Genomic DNA, 15,043 nt, shown 5'->3' with positions numbered 1-15,043 from the left:
GTTAAAACTTCTGTAAAAGGCTGCTAAGGCCACTGTCGAATTATTGTCGACATTCTTGAAAAAAACCGGATGTTAACAAAGGAAACACACATTAATTAAAAGACTTGAGCTGGTTAGTCTAGGCAGAGAAACATTCCCGAACACAATGAGCATTACGCTAGATCAGGGGTGCTCAATACGTCGATCGCGATCTCCCAGTCGATCGCGGCGGAGTATTGGTAGATCGCATGACATTAAAAAAAATTGGCCCGCCCCCCTGTAACTTTCTCTGTAGCGCCAAATTACAGCAGAAACATGTCATTTCTGTCTCTACGTGTCGCGTTAACAGTCCTCTGCTCGCCGTCTCGCGCGCCGCAGAGCTCCGATGCCGGTTTGCGCGCATCGGAACGGAGCAAAGAAAAAGTCACTCAGACCAAAACTGTAACTTTCAAGTTAACATTTTTTACCTCAAATAATCAAGACTATTGGCCTGTATTTTTCTCACCTGTGTCTTGTAATTAACTGATGTATAAAACAGCTGGTGATGGTTCAGAAAGCAGTCAGTTGTTTATTTTCAGAGTTGGTCTGTTATCGGGTGTGCTGTGTGTTCAGTGCCAAGCTCTGATAGTGATTGGATTCCTCTAGTTCTTTTGTTTGGCTTCCCTCAGACTGCAGCATGTGGAAGCTTGGCAACATGTGAGTTAATTTAGTTTTTCTTTTTCAAAGGCTTCTAGCTGCACATTTAATGTCTCTAAATAATGTTTTTTACTTGTAGAAGTTTGTTATGGAACTTGATGGCTGCAGTAATCTTCTTGGGTCAAGCAAGGCCAAATATGAAGGTCAATTCACAGTCAAGTAAGCCGGAATCCAAACAATTACTTCATCATGTAACAGAACGTTTACACTTCCTCACAAGCCTTTTCTTTTAACAGGCAGTGGCATACATTCAGACTGCGTGGGTAATCTAATGAGGCTGTCATTGGACAAGGCCCTAGCCGTAGGGAATGAGCTTGAGGTGGCGGCCATCAGTAAGTATACAATGTGCTAATAAGCATGCTTTGTTCATCACTAGGAGATTCATGTCATGCTTGTCTTTATTTCCCCCAGATGGCACCCAGTACATTGTGTTGACACCCAGCTTGGCTGCTCAGTGTGGATACAGCATGGAGTCTGACCTGTGGGGTAACACTCGAATCTACTCGTCTCTGCTGGGCTGCTATGTGGACAACAAAGTATGTTTGTGATTTTATTGGATGGCATGAAATTATTATTCACCTAGTTCTTACATTTTATTTAAGGCAAAATATTTGGCATTTACTTTGCTGAGAAACTTCCCCATATTTTTATCTGCACTATGGGATATACAGTATTTCCTCATTTTACTTCAAGAGGAATAATGTTAACTATTCAGGTCTGTATTATTGCCCAAATTTCTCACCTTGCTTGTATTTGTTTGCAATTTCCAAAGCAAGATTTTAAACATCTTACAGCTATGTATGCCACGAAAGAAATTGCTTTCTGTTCCTCTGATGCCAAATTCTTGTTTCACGCATATAATTTGTAGGAGGATCAAACCTTTCATGTTGGCTTAAGGCTCCGCATGTACAGCCCCACTCAGTCAGACGTGGTTACCCATGATGTGACGCAGACTTGCAGCTACACTCAGTGGGCCTCTAGGGAGATTCTCTGCGACAGGAACTACATGGAAGTAGGTCATTTAACATTGATAGTTATACGGTTCTCTAATCAACTATTAAGTCTCCATTTCTTGTTTTTAGGTTTCAAACCACATTGCTACTCCTGTAGCTAAGGGACAGGCTCAAGATGTTAAAGAGAGCGACATCAATCCAGATGTAGGTGTTAAAATCACATTGTTGAAATGGACTTTCTTTTAAACTTGCACCATTGTTATCGCATTCAACAGGAAGTTGATAATTCTCCCCTTCCCTATAGACCTCTGGGGCAGAACATGGTATCTGGAAGTTGACATTTTACACCCCAGAACCAGTCTCAATGGTGTTGAGGGAAGCTGAACAAGCCGGCTACGGTGCCATGGCGACCTCAACTCGTCTGGTTATACGATCCCCGTACAATACAGCAGAGACTTATTCGGAAGATGTAAGTAACAAACTCAAGTGTTTTGCATTAAATTTGGCCTTAAAAGCATAACATTAAATCTGACATCTCTTAGGTGGCTGGTGTCTCCATGGAAGTTCTCAGGGTGAGTGCCTACTACAAGGCACCACTTGGTCTGAGTGTGGTGAACTTGGCAGCTGCTTGTCCCACAGGCAAGTCTAGCACAATCTGTGGATGGACAAAGTTATCTTTGCATCATCACTGTTGTGTAAACGGTTGGTTTTATTAACAGGTGGCGTCCTCTTCCGCAACAATATAATCTCTTGGCATGTACCTCGTCATCTGACCCTACTGGTAGATGGCAGTTTTGAAATCTTAGAAAAGCACATGGGCATCAACGGGAAGAGGCTTGATAGATCTCAGATGGCCTCCAGAGGGTACACGCTGTCCACCACAGAGTTCCACATCGTCATAGAGATCCCAGTCGGATCACCTGATGGATACTACAAGGTTGGGAAGTTCTTTAGCTTAGAAATGCAAGTCACTTTATTTTGAGCCTGTTTTATTAAAATGTCATGAATAATTTCAGAGCCATGCTCCAGATTACCAGTACCACATCGCCTACATTGTGGAGCCCATGCTTGAGGTACTGTGGCGGACCACTGACACTCAAGATGATACCAGATACAAGGTTTTGTTCCCCATTACCACCCCTCTTGTGCTTCAACCTCTCCACGTGCAAGAAAGTAAGTTATCTGGTAGACGACAGAACCATGGGCTCGTAGGGAAATGCAATAAACCCGTTCTCTGTCCCTCAGATACTGTCCCAGAAGCCCGGGTGTTTAGTGTTGTCTTGGGGCCCCTTCTTCATGATGTGGTGCTGAGGAACATCACCTTCCTCACCAAGGTGCTCACTGTTGAAGAGAGCAATGCCAGAGGCTTTACCGTCCAGGAGCACCTCTACTCCAATGGAACCAAGAGCATCTCTGTGTTGGTGCCCTTTGATGCAGATATTGTCCTGAAAGATGTATGTGAAATTATAGATGCTAAATGTCTGTCAGTAAATTTGCTGTGTAATTCTGTGACATGACTGAGCTGTTTATTTCTGCAGAATCCTGAACTTTTGGTTACAACCTACTTCCTCTCTCTGGTCTTTGGGTTCATGATCATTCCTGAAGAAACTCCATTTGCCCACCCCGTCGAGTTGCAGGCATCTCTGCAGGATGTTGGTGAGATTGAACTTGTCACTGTATCTAGTGCACAATTGCTTTAAACGTAACTGGTTTCTAGGCAGTGCAATGTAACTGATATTGCCATGAGATTACCACAGGCACTTTTAAAATGTATATATTTTTGTAATACATTCTGATCTGTTGGTGCATGCAGGAGAAATCAAATGTAAAAGGAACATCGCAAATATGCCTAGAAAATTGACCAAACCGTGTTTCCCCTTGAATATCAGCTGCAAAACAACCCCACTGAGCCAAGGGAGCAAGATACCCAGTCAAATTGTGAACCTCTTCTCTGCTTTTAGAGCTACCAACCATCACTGGCACCTGTGACCAGAACCAGTTTTACATCAGTGTGAAATACGGGAGTCAAGGCAACAATTTGAAGGCAATGGTTGGACATCAACAGCTGACGCCTGAGATGGCTGACTACCAGTTCCAAGAAAATGGAACACACTTCAGTCTTGTACTGCCGTACACTGCCAAGGACACAACCTTTGAGGTATGCGTCACTAAAACATCTTAACATGAATCTTCTGCACCGGATAACTTTCCTCTTTGTCTTACAGCTGATCACCTCAGATTCACTAAGGGCCAGCATTGACCTCTTTCTGTTGCATACAAGCAAAGACTGGGTGCTTGCTGATCTTTTCTTGGCCTGCAACTTCCCCTTAACAACAACCAGTAAGACTTGCACAGAACCACTACCTTTTTTTTAAAGTGTGATTATAGGACATTTTCGTCACCCTTGCCCCCTCTACCATCAGAGTGCTACCCCAATGGAACAATGATGGCTACGGCTGTGAAGGTGGATTCTGTGACCGATATCATCCCGAGTAGGCTGACCCTAAAGGACCAGTCCTGCAAACCGGCATACAGCGATGATCGCTTTGCATATTTCTCTTTCAGTGTTTCTTCCTGTGGAACCACTAGAACAGTAAGCGTTCATTCGCCTTTAATCCTACACATTATGCTGTTCAAGATTCTAATGCCCCTGGTTTTTATTTTTTAAGTTCTTTGACCACTACATGCTGTATGAAAATGAGATTGGCTTGCCTTACAACAAAAGAGCATCACAAGTTGGACCTCAGTACAGGTAGAGGGATTAGTTTAATCTTTTACCCTAATATCCCTTCTAGTGAGTTCAACCCCTTCAGTGTATTTTCTTTTCCCCAAGACAAATGATTTCCTGCTACTATGTGGTCAATGAGACTCAGACTGTTGGCTTCAGCTCAAAACCAAGACTCTTTGAACCCACCGCAGAGATCGGCTCAGGACAGCTGATGGTGCAAATGAGGCTAGCCCAGGGTAAAGTTGCTTTAATTAAAATCACCTTGTTTTTGCAAGACTGTGCCATTTCTCTTTCTAATAAGACTTCTCCTCCAGATTCATCGTACGAGCTCTTCTACCAAGCAGAAGATTATCCAGTTGTGAAATATCTGAGGCAGCCTCTGTATTTTGAGGTGGAGCTGGTTGAGTCTACTGACCCAAATTTGGAGCTTATCTTAGAGAACTGTTGGGCAACACTTGATAAAGACCGGACATCTCTGCCTAGCTGGGATATCATTGTGGAAAGGTAATGGGTAGCATAAAGCTAGCTGCAGGCTCAAAACTTCAGGGTTTATGATCCAGAAAGCATTATTGTATGAGTTTAAAAATAAGTATTCAAATGTGTTTTATTTCCCCAGCTGTGAGAATCCAGATGACAGCTATGTGACAATTTTCCATCCTGTTGTGAGCGACGCCAGCGTTTTAGACCCATCCCACATCAAACGCTTCTCTATGAAGATGTTCACCTTCACTAAAGATGAGGAGGTTCTGAAAGACGAGGTGAAATATGAATTGTTTCCAAAGATGCGTGTATTGCCCTCATCACATGGTAGCCCCTTAACAAGCCCTTCTGTCCGTCTACAGATCTTTGTCCACTGTGATGCAGAGATTTGTGATGCGCACAGCCAAGCAGATGGTTCATGCAGAGGCCAGTGTGTGAAACCTGCGCACCAGATGAACTACAGACGAGAGCGAAAACGGGGTACGGGACATCAGATAAAAAAAATTAAATAAACTACATGCAGTTTGTGATTTGTCTGTAATTTGTTTTCTAGTGCAAAGACGAACAAACTCTCTCAACCAAAGACAAATCTCCTCTGGGCCTATTGTGTTGGCCTCTGGTAAAAACTTCTGAATAAACTAATTTCTTTAAACTTTTTCAAGTGTTTTCTCTGCTCAATTTGTAAAAGCTTACTTTTTTTTTTACTCTACATTACAACAGTTGGTCACAACGAAAGTTTTTCATTAGCAGGGAGCTTTTGAACAGACGGCTCAACAATGGGTGTCTGTGTACAGATGTGGTAGACTGTACATTGGGGTAAAACATTTAATGATTTACAAGTCTGTGCTGCGTGGACTTATCAAAAAAGTCTAAGTAGTTAAAAAGATAATATTGGGGTAACTCTGCGCCAGCTGACACTGAGGTGGTTGTGGCCAACCGTAATCAAGTGTTGGCATACAGTAGAGTAAAGTCTAAGCTGCATAAGAAAATTATCTGAGATTGTAGTTGGGCACATAAGCACAGTCTGTGAGCCGCCTCCTGGACTTTGATTTGGTGATTTTTCTTAACTCCACTTGCGCGATCAGTCTGAAGTTGTTTTTGCGTGTCCTGTGCAGTCTGTTTGTGCACATCTCTTCAGTTGAATGTCTTTACAAGGAGCTGAAGGGGTGTTTCATTGTGGAATTCCAGGTGCACAGGAACCTCATTCAGGGGATTAAAGCTTAGAACACTTTGGCTGTGTAGGAACTCATTTGCATTCATGGAGAATCTTTTCTCCAGTAGTCTTCCGACTTAACTTCAGAAAATATTCGCGAATGAGGCCCAATGCGATTCTGAATTCAATTTAATTTTGGAGGGTGACAGGGAAAGTCTCCGAGATAGACTGGTCGATCACAATCGAAGGGTTGCCGACCACTGATTTAGACACTTTACGTGTGCAGCTAGCATTCGTTGAAAATAATTTAAATGAACTTGTATGTTGCCAAGCCTCAACATGTTACAGTCCGAGGGAAGCCAAACAAGAACTAGAGAAAGCCAATCACTATCCGAGCTTGGCACGACACACCCGATAACTGCCACTTCTCTTCAGAGTTGGTCTAAGTGTTTTCTGATCGACCGCCAGCTGTTTTATACATAATTACAATAAACATGTGAGGCATCACTATGGTACCAAATCAAGGCCTATAGTCTTATTTGAAGAAAAAACGTGAACCTGAATTCTGGTTTTGAACTCGAATGATTACAAATAAGTCCGACACGTTTTTTGTTAAATATTGTTTTGAATAAAATATGTATCAAGTTTTTCAAATGTTTCTGAACTTTTTTCACTTTCAGATTGTCTTAAATCAGCTCCAGGCCAATAGTTTCAATTTAGAGTGCATCCCAGATTTGGTATTTAACTTAATGTATTCACTTTTTTTTTTTTTTTTAAATAAAATGAGTATATGAAAAGTTTAGGGCTAGACCAGTGTTAAATTCAGTTCTGGAATTGACTTGAATACAATATTTATTAGAATTTTTTTCGTTGCAGATTTTAACATTTGAAATTGAGTTGAGTTGAGCCTATTTTGGTTGCAAATCTTTTTTTCCGTTTAAGAACTTTATTTCAGTTTTAGATATTTTTAAGTGCTCGACTTTTGGCCTGGGGGCGTGGTATTAACTGAGAGGAAATTGGATCATGGGCATAACAAAGGTCGAGGACTTGCCTCAACCTTGTTGCCTTGAGGAAACAGAGGTACTTGACAATAGCCGTAACTAGTTAATGATCGCCCTTGCTTGATCTCTAGATTTGGAAAAATCCCCACCTAAATACATCTCAGTTTATGATCATTTACACTCTTTAACACGAGCGGACAGCATCGCGAGGGTAATGGGCTGTGTTTGCAGCGGTGTGTGGAAGGGCGAAAAGTCATATTATAGTGGGGTTTTGGAACGGCACAACATGGCATAGTTTATTCTTTTTTTTGGGACAAATGTTTTTTTATATCTTTTTCACATTACACAAACACAAGACAGGAAAAGACAAGTCTCATCAAAACGTACATATATAAGATATTTCAAATGGATATCAGTGGCAAGAGAAAGCTGTTTTGATTCCATATAGTTGGTCATTACTGAAGCACCAGATTCATGATATAAGAGTTTGATCCAACGAACAAAGTCTCCTACTAAAAAACAGTTAAGCACTTTCAAATAGGTATTTATGCTCCACCCTGTCAAAGGCCTTATCCGCATCAAGTCCTATCACAGCCACATCAGGTATTTCTTTCTTGGCATATATAATGGCGATATTGTGAGAGCCCTGTCTTCCTTTAATGAATCCATTTTGATCTAAGGCCACAATAGATGGCAAATATTTCTCCAAACTCCTGGCTAGCAATTTTGCTATTATTACAACGTTGTTGAGGCAAGTCCTCTGCCATCTTTGTTATGCTGTCACTAATGATACCACGACCCTCTCAGTTGATACCACACACCCAACATTTTTCTTTAAACAATTCCATAAAATTCTATTAAACCCACAACAACTTCTCAAACACTTATTTTAATTTTAAATACATTGTTGAGTTAAGTTGAAGACCAACACTGGAACTTTGCATCTTCACGTTTGTTGTTCAAATAACCAAATTACTGGTCTGGATGTGGCGCCGTAGTGATGGTCTCACCTGTGTATTGTAATCAACGCATATATAAAACAGCTGGCTGTGGATCAGGAAGCACTGAGTCACTTATTTTCGGAGTTGGTCTGGTGTGCTGGATGTTCAGTGCCAAGCTCTAAAAGTGATTGGATTCTTCTGGTTATTTTCTTTGGCTCCACTCAAACTGCAATATGTGGAGGCTTGGAAACATGTAAGTTAATTGAGTTTATTTTTGCAAAGGCTGCTAGCTGCACATTTAATGTCTCTAAATGATGTTTTTTTCTTGTTGAAGTTTGTTATGGAACTTGATGGCTGCAGTAATCTTCTTGGGTCAAGCAAGGCCAAATGTGAAGGTCAATTCACAGTCAAGTAAGCCTGAATTAAAAAAAAAATACTTTACCATTGTTACATAAAGTTTACTCTTCCTCACAAGCCTTTTCTTTTACCAGGCAGTGGCATACATTCAGACTGCGTGGGTAATCTAATGAGGCTGTCATTGGACAAGGCCCTAGCCGTAGGGAATGTGCTTGAGGTGGAGGCCATCAGTAAGTGTACAATGTGCTATAGGCATGATATGTTTATCATTAGGAGAGTCATGTCATGCTTGTCTTTACTTCTCCCAGATGGCACCCAGCACATTGTGTTAACACCCAGCTTGGCTGCTCAGTGTGGATACAGCATGGAGTCTGACCCATGGGGAAACACTCGCATCTACTCGTCTCTGCTGGGCTGCTACGTGGACAACAAAGTATGTTTGTGCTGATTTTGTTGGATAGCCTTTATTATTGTGCCGTTGACAATTAAGAAAAATATATTTATCCTATTCTTGAGATGTTTTGTATTCTGTGATTTTTCTTGTATGTTTTCCTAACATTTAAATCAAACCTCCTTATGTTTTGAACTGCATTTTAAAAATATGTATGTATACATAGAGCGATTCCTCTTTTTATACTTTGAATAGGTGTTATGTAAAAATGTCAGAGCTGCAGTAATCTAACTATTTTCTCCTTTGTGTGTGAACAATTTCCAAAGTAAGGTTTTAAAGTATCTTTATACTAGCTAAATACATGGGCTAAATATTTGCATTTACTTTAAATTGTTACTTCATTTAAATTCTATTGACTCTCCTGATGCCAAAGTCTTATTTAATGCAAATTTGTAGGACGATCAAACCTTCAATGTTGGCTTAAGGCTCCGACTGTACAGCTCCACTCGCTCGGGCGTGGTTACCCATGATGTGACGCAGACTTGCAGCTACACTCGGTGGGCCTCTAGGGAGATTCTCTGCGACAGGAACTACATGGAAGTAGGTCACTGAACATTGATAGTTATACCAACTCGTCTCTTAACAATTTTTTAAGCCACCACTTGTTGTTTTTAGGTGTCTCATGACATTGCTGCTCCTGAAGCTAAGGGACAGGCTCAAGATGTGAAAGAGATCGACATCATTCCTGAAGTAAGTGTAACAATTACATTGTCGCAATGGACTTTCTTTTCAACTTTAACCATTGTTATTGCATTCAACTAGAAGTTAGTAATTCTCCCCTTCCCTATAGGCCTCTGGGGCAGAACATGGTATCTGGAAGTTGACATTTTACACCCCAGAACCAGTTTCAATGGTACTGAGGGAGGCTAAACAAGCCGGCTACGGTGCCATGTTGACCTCGACGCGTCTGGTTATGCGATCCCCGTACAATACAGAAGAGACTTATTCCAGCGACGTAAGCGATGCAACACAGCCATCAAGTGTTTTGCATTAATCTTGGCTTTAATGACAATAAACTGGACATCTCCTAGGTGGGTGGAGTCTCCATGGCAGTTTTCAGGGTGAGTGCCTACTACAAGGCACCAAATGGCCTGAGGGTGGAGAACTTGGCAGCTGCTTGTCCTACAGGCAAGTCTCGAGCAATTGCCGGATACCAAAGTGATGTTGCTTTGTCACACAGTTGCAGCAACAATTGTTTTTTATCATTAACAGGTGGTGTCCTCTTCATCAACAATGTAATCTCTTGGCACGTACCTCGCCGTGTGACACCTCTGGTAGATGGCAACTTTGAAATCCTAGAAATGCACATGGGCATCAACGGGAAGAGGCTTGATAGATCTCAGATGGCCGCACGGGGGTACACGCTGTCCGCCACAGAGTTCCACATAGTCATAGAGATCCCAGTGGGCTCTCCTGATGGCTACTACAAGGTTGGAAAGTCTTCTAGCTTAGAAATTAAAGTCATAGATTTTAATTTAGTCTTGTTTTATGTAGATGTTATGAATAATTTCAGAGCCATGCCCCAGATTACCAGTACCACATTGCCTACGTTGTGGAGCCCATGCTTGAGGTACTATGGAGGACCACTGGCACTCAAGATGATACCAGATACAAGGTTTTGTTCCCCATTACCACCCCTCTTATGCTTCAACCTCCCCACGTCCAAGAAAGTAAGTTTCATTATCTGAGAGATGACAGACCTTCAAGCTCATGGAGAAATGCATTAAATCTGTTATCTGTCCCTCAGGTACTGTCCCAGAGGCCCGAGTATTCAGCATTCTCTTGGGGCCCTTTCTTCATGATGTGGTGCTCGGGAACATCACCTTCCTCACCAAGGTGCTCACTGTCGAAGAGAGCAATGCCAGAGGCTTTACCGTCCAGGAGCACCTCTACTCCAATGGAACCAAGAGCATCTCCGTGTTGGTGCCCTTTGATGCAGATATTGTCCTGAAAAATGTATGTGGAATTATGGATGCAAAATATCACTCGGTGCCATTTTATTTGCGCTGTTTCAGTGACCTCACTGTTGTTATCTGCAGAATCCTGAACCCTTGGTTACAACCTACTTCCTCTCTCTGATCTTTGGGTTCATCGTCCTTCCTGAAGAAGCTCCATTTGCCCACCCAGTCGAGTTGCTGGTATCCCTGCATGATGTTGGTGAGCTATTTATCATTTCATAGTATCTAGCTCATAATTGCATTGACCCAACATGTGACTAGGGAGGACAATTCAACTAATATTGCCATACAACTTGCACAGGTACATTTGTGTGTTTTTAATAAAATGTCTAAATCCATTGCATATTAAATGTTGCCGCCTGTCCGAAGATGCAAATACAGCTGTGAAGGAACTTCTAAAACGTATCTTTCATTCTACAGTGACGTATTATGCAAAGAGTAATTACCTAAAACTTGAGTGACTGTCCCTAAAATGATACCACCAAAACCCCACACAGCCTAAAACCTGCTCAGTCAAATTGTGAACCTTTTCTCTGCTTTTAGAGCTACCAACCATCACTGGCACCTGTGACCAGAACCAGTTTTACATCGGTGTGAAATACGGGAGTCAAGGCAACAATTTGAAGGCAATGGTTGGACATCAACAGCTGACATCTGCGATGGCTGACTACCAGTTCCAAGAAAACCAAACACACTTCAGTCTTGTACTGCCGTACACTGCCAAGGACACAACCTTTGAGGTATGCTTCACTTGCATCTTACCATGAATCATCTGCACTGGATAACTTTTCTCTTCGTCTTACAGCTGTTCACCTCGGAGTCACTAAGAGCCCGCGTTGACTTCTTTCTGTTGCATACCATAAATAACTGGGTGCTTGCTGATCTTTTCTTGGCCTGCAACTTCCCCTTAACAACAACGGGTAAGGCTTTGTAATAGTTTTTCTGTATGTGATTGTAGGACATTTTCGTCACCCTTACCCCCTCTCCTATCAGAGTGCTACCCCAATGGAACGATGACTGCTACGGCTATAAAGGTGGATTCTGTGGCCGATATCATCCCGAGTAGGCTGACCCTAAAGGACCAGTCCTGCAAACCGGCATTCAGCGATGATCGCTTTGCATATTTCTCTTTCAGTGTTTCTTCCTGTGGAACCACTAGAACAGTAAGTGTTAATTCACCATAAATTTCCACATTGTTTTGTTCAACTTTCTAATGCTTCTGGTCTTTATTTTTTAAGTTCTTTGACCACTACATGCTGTATGAAAATGAGATTGCCTTGCCTTACAACAAAAGAGTATCACAAGTTGGACCTCAGTACAGGTAGAGGGATTGGTCTAATCTTTTACCCTAATATCCCTTCTAGTGAGTTCAACCCCTTCAGTGTATTTTCTTTTCCCCAAGACAATTGATTTCCTGCTACTATGTGGTCAATGAGACTCAGACTGTTGGCTTCAGCTCAAAACCAAGTCTCTTTGAACCCACCGCAGAGATCGGCTTAGGACAGCTGATGGTGCAAATGAGGCTAGCCCAGGGTAAAGTTGCTTTTATTAAAATCACCTTGTTTTTGCAAGACTCTGCCATTTCTCTTTCTAATAAGACTTCTCCTCCAGATTCATCGTACGAGCTCTTCTACCAAGCAGAAGATTATCCAATTGTGAAATATCTGAGGCAGCCTCTGTATTTTGAGGTGGAGCTGCTTGAGTCTACTGACCCAAATTTGGAGCTCATCTTAGAGAGCTGTTGGGCAACACTTGATGAAGACCGGACATCTCTGCCTAGCTGGGATATCATTGTGGACAGGTAATGGGTAGCATAAAGCTAGCTGCAGGCTCAAAACTTCAGGGTTTACGATCCAGGAAGCATATTTGTGTTAGTTTAAAAAGAAGCATTCAAATGTGTTCTATTTCCCCCCCCCCCCCCCCCAGCTGTGAGAATCCAGATGACAGCTATGTGACAATTTTCCATCCTGTTGTGAGCGACGCTAGAGTTTTGGTCCCATCCCACATCAAACGCTTCTCTATGAAGATGTTCACCTTCACTAAAGATGAGGAGGTTCTGAAAGACGAGGTACATTTTGAGTCGTTTCCATATAATGCGTGTATTGGCCGCATCACATGTTATTCCATTAATAAACCCTTCTGTTTGTCTACAGATCTTTGTCCACTGTGATGCAGAGATTTGTGACACACACAGCCAAGCAGATGGTTCATGCGGAGGCCAGTGTGTGAAACCTGCGCACCAGATGAACTACAGACAAGAGATAAAAGGAGTAAAACGGGGTAAGGGATTTGGAAAACAGTCAACTAAAACTACAGGCAGTTGGTGATCGCTATTTGTTTTTTCTAGTGCAAAGAAGAACTGACTCTACCAACCAGACGCAAATCTCCTCTCTGCCCATTGTGTTAACCTCTGGTTAAAAACTTCTGAATAAATGAACTTCTTTAAACTCTGTATCAAAGCTTAAAAGTTATTTTGTTCAAGTGTTGGCATTCAGTAGATACGACTCTTGAGCTGCAACCGCATTTGGTGTATTTCTATACATGGTTTTAAATAATGTCTCGACACATGAATCTAGCCCATGAGGCATCTCCAAAGTGGCCAGACCAATGAGGGCTGCCTTTGACGCAGGGCCATTGTGAGACTATCGGCGTTTCTCAATATGCGTTCTTGTCCGTACTTTCCTCTACTTGTGGACTCGTGAAACGTCATCAATCTCAGCCCGGGTACATGTTCAAATTCAAAGTTCGCTTCTCGCAAAGCACGGTCAAAATACCCGGTTGTGGCTTGATCCTCCGACTTTCCGGAGGATGCATTTCACCAGCAACCGGAAACAATAGCGGAGGAGAAAATAAAGAGACGTTAGTTGTTTAAAAATCAAATCTGTGGTCGGTTTGTTAAGATTCAGCCTAATAAAGATCTGCGCCGTATATTTAAGGTTCTGCTCGCGGGACCAGTGAGCTCTGCAGCGCCGGGCGGTCAGCGCGCTGTGTGGCCACCGAGAGCAGCCTGATCTCGGCAGGACTTTTTTAAATGCTCCGCTTGCTCTGTCTCCGTAGAGGTTAAACACGAGATAAAATTCGGTTTGGAGGATCTAACTAGCACAGTTTATTATTTATTCACAGATAACGTTACATTAGTTTGACTGAGGGTTCATAACTTAATATTTTAATTAAACTTTAACTCGTGTCTTTTTACTTTTGACCGAATTGTTTGCAATTACATGTGTAATAGAACTATATATACATACAAATATGTATATAACATATTTATTATATGTATAAACAATATAAGTAAATGTTTTTTATTTTGTACACAATATGAATACAATTATGTGATTATTTTATATTTGATTATGTGTATATATCCACACTTCAAAATAAAATTAGAATTAAAAAAGCAGGTTTGTCTTTTCTTTTTTTACTGTAAAAAATTATTTAGTGAATAATTGGAGTAAACTCGGGAGCAAGAACAGCTGATGTGGTGACGTCATCAAGTAAGCTGCCGTTCCAATCGCAGAAAGACTGTACTCCCAAGTCCAGACTCCAAAAGAACACAAGTCTGTACTCGGTGAACTTTGAATTGAGAAACGCCGTTTGTCTAGGCTGGATGCAGGAAGCACGGGCAAGGACACCGTTTCAGTTTAACATCAGGGAGTTGTCGGTCATCCATGTTATGTCTTTAAGGCATGCTTGAAGTTTATCAAGCTCGTCTTTTCTGGTTTGATTGATGGCTAGAAGTCGTCTGCATAACAATGACTATGTATGCAGTGTTTCCAGATAATATTGCCTAAACAAAGTCAGATGGAATTGAAAAAATCAACCAAGACTTCAAGGGGGCAATCACGACTGAGTCCGTTCTTCATAGCCCTGCTTTTTGTAAGCCGTTCTGCAGACTGACGCATCAGGGGTTGAGCTTGTAGAAGTGCTTCTTCAGGAAACTGGGAGAGACGTCAACTTTTGATCCCGAGCCGCACTGGACAGAGAAACGAGGGATTCGGCTGTGGAGAAGGAGTACTTGGCCATGAAGTGGGCCATCGGGGCCTTGCAGTATTACTTGTTGGGCCGGTACTTCCCCTTGGAGACAGACCATCAAGCTCTGCAGTGACTTAATCGAATGAAGGATGCAAACAAACTTCTCACTTATTTAGTGTAATCAACGTTAAAAAAAAAAGATAAAAAGTATTAAAAAAGTAATGAAAAGTTACAAAAGGTTAAAATGTTATACAAGTTATAAAAAATATTAAGTAAAAAAGTAATGAGTTACAAAAAGTTAAAACGTTATAAAAAAGTTGAAGATTAAAAAGTAAAAATGTAATGAAAATCTAATAAAGTATTAAAAACCATTC

General features: G+C 41.6%; 2 protein-coding genes across 2 annotated transcripts; both read left to right on the top strand.

Annotated features, from left to right (window-relative positions):
- Positions 1-614: 614 nt before the first annotated feature.
- On the top strand, positions 615-5,493 carry LOC130202620 (uncharacterized). The gene is made up of 21 exons (XM_056428305.1): positions 615-675; positions 755-834; positions 912-1,007; positions 1,087-1,211; positions 1,544-1,687; positions 1,758-1,832; positions 1,933-2,097; positions 2,171-2,267; positions 2,348-2,565; positions 2,645-2,801; positions 2,874-3,082; positions 3,167-3,284; positions 3,590-3,786; positions 3,854-3,968; positions 4,052-4,221; positions 4,298-4,380; positions 4,462-4,592; positions 4,671-4,860; positions 4,973-5,114; positions 5,199-5,316; positions 5,390-5,493. Exons 1-21 carry the CDS (start codon positions 656-658, stop codon positions 5,467-5,469), a joined length of 2,730 nt encoding a protein of 909 aa, XP_056284280.1. The 5' UTR covers positions 615-655; the 3' UTR covers positions 5,470-5,493.
- Positions 5,494-9,964: 4,471 nt separating this feature from the next.
- Positions 9,965-13,090, top strand: LOC130202645 (uncharacterized). Its single transcript, XM_056428343.1, has 12 exons — positions 9,965-10,169; positions 10,253-10,409; positions 10,487-10,695; positions 10,779-10,896; positions 11,241-11,437; positions 11,503-11,617; positions 11,691-11,860; positions 11,936-12,018; positions 12,100-12,230; positions 12,309-12,498; positions 12,624-12,765; positions 12,851-13,090. The coding sequence occupies exons 1-12, from the start codon at positions 10,041-10,043 to the stop codon at positions 13,022-13,024; spliced, it is 1,815 nt and encodes a 604-aa protein (XP_056284318.1). The 5' UTR covers positions 9,965-10,040; the 3' UTR covers positions 13,025-13,090.
- Positions 13,091-15,043: the final 1,953 nt, after the last annotated feature.

Source organism: Pseudoliparis swirei, chromosome 12, assembly GCF_029220125.1.
Source record: "Pseudoliparis swirei isolate HS2019 ecotype Mariana Trench chromosome 12, NWPU_hadal_v1, whole genome shotgun sequence".
Lineage (NCBI taxonomy): Eukaryota > Metazoa > Chordata > Actinopteri > Perciformes > Liparidae > Pseudoliparis > Pseudoliparis swirei.
The sequence above is the reverse complement of the archived record's forward strand: the minus strand, read 5'-3'. Positions and strand labels throughout refer to the sequence as shown.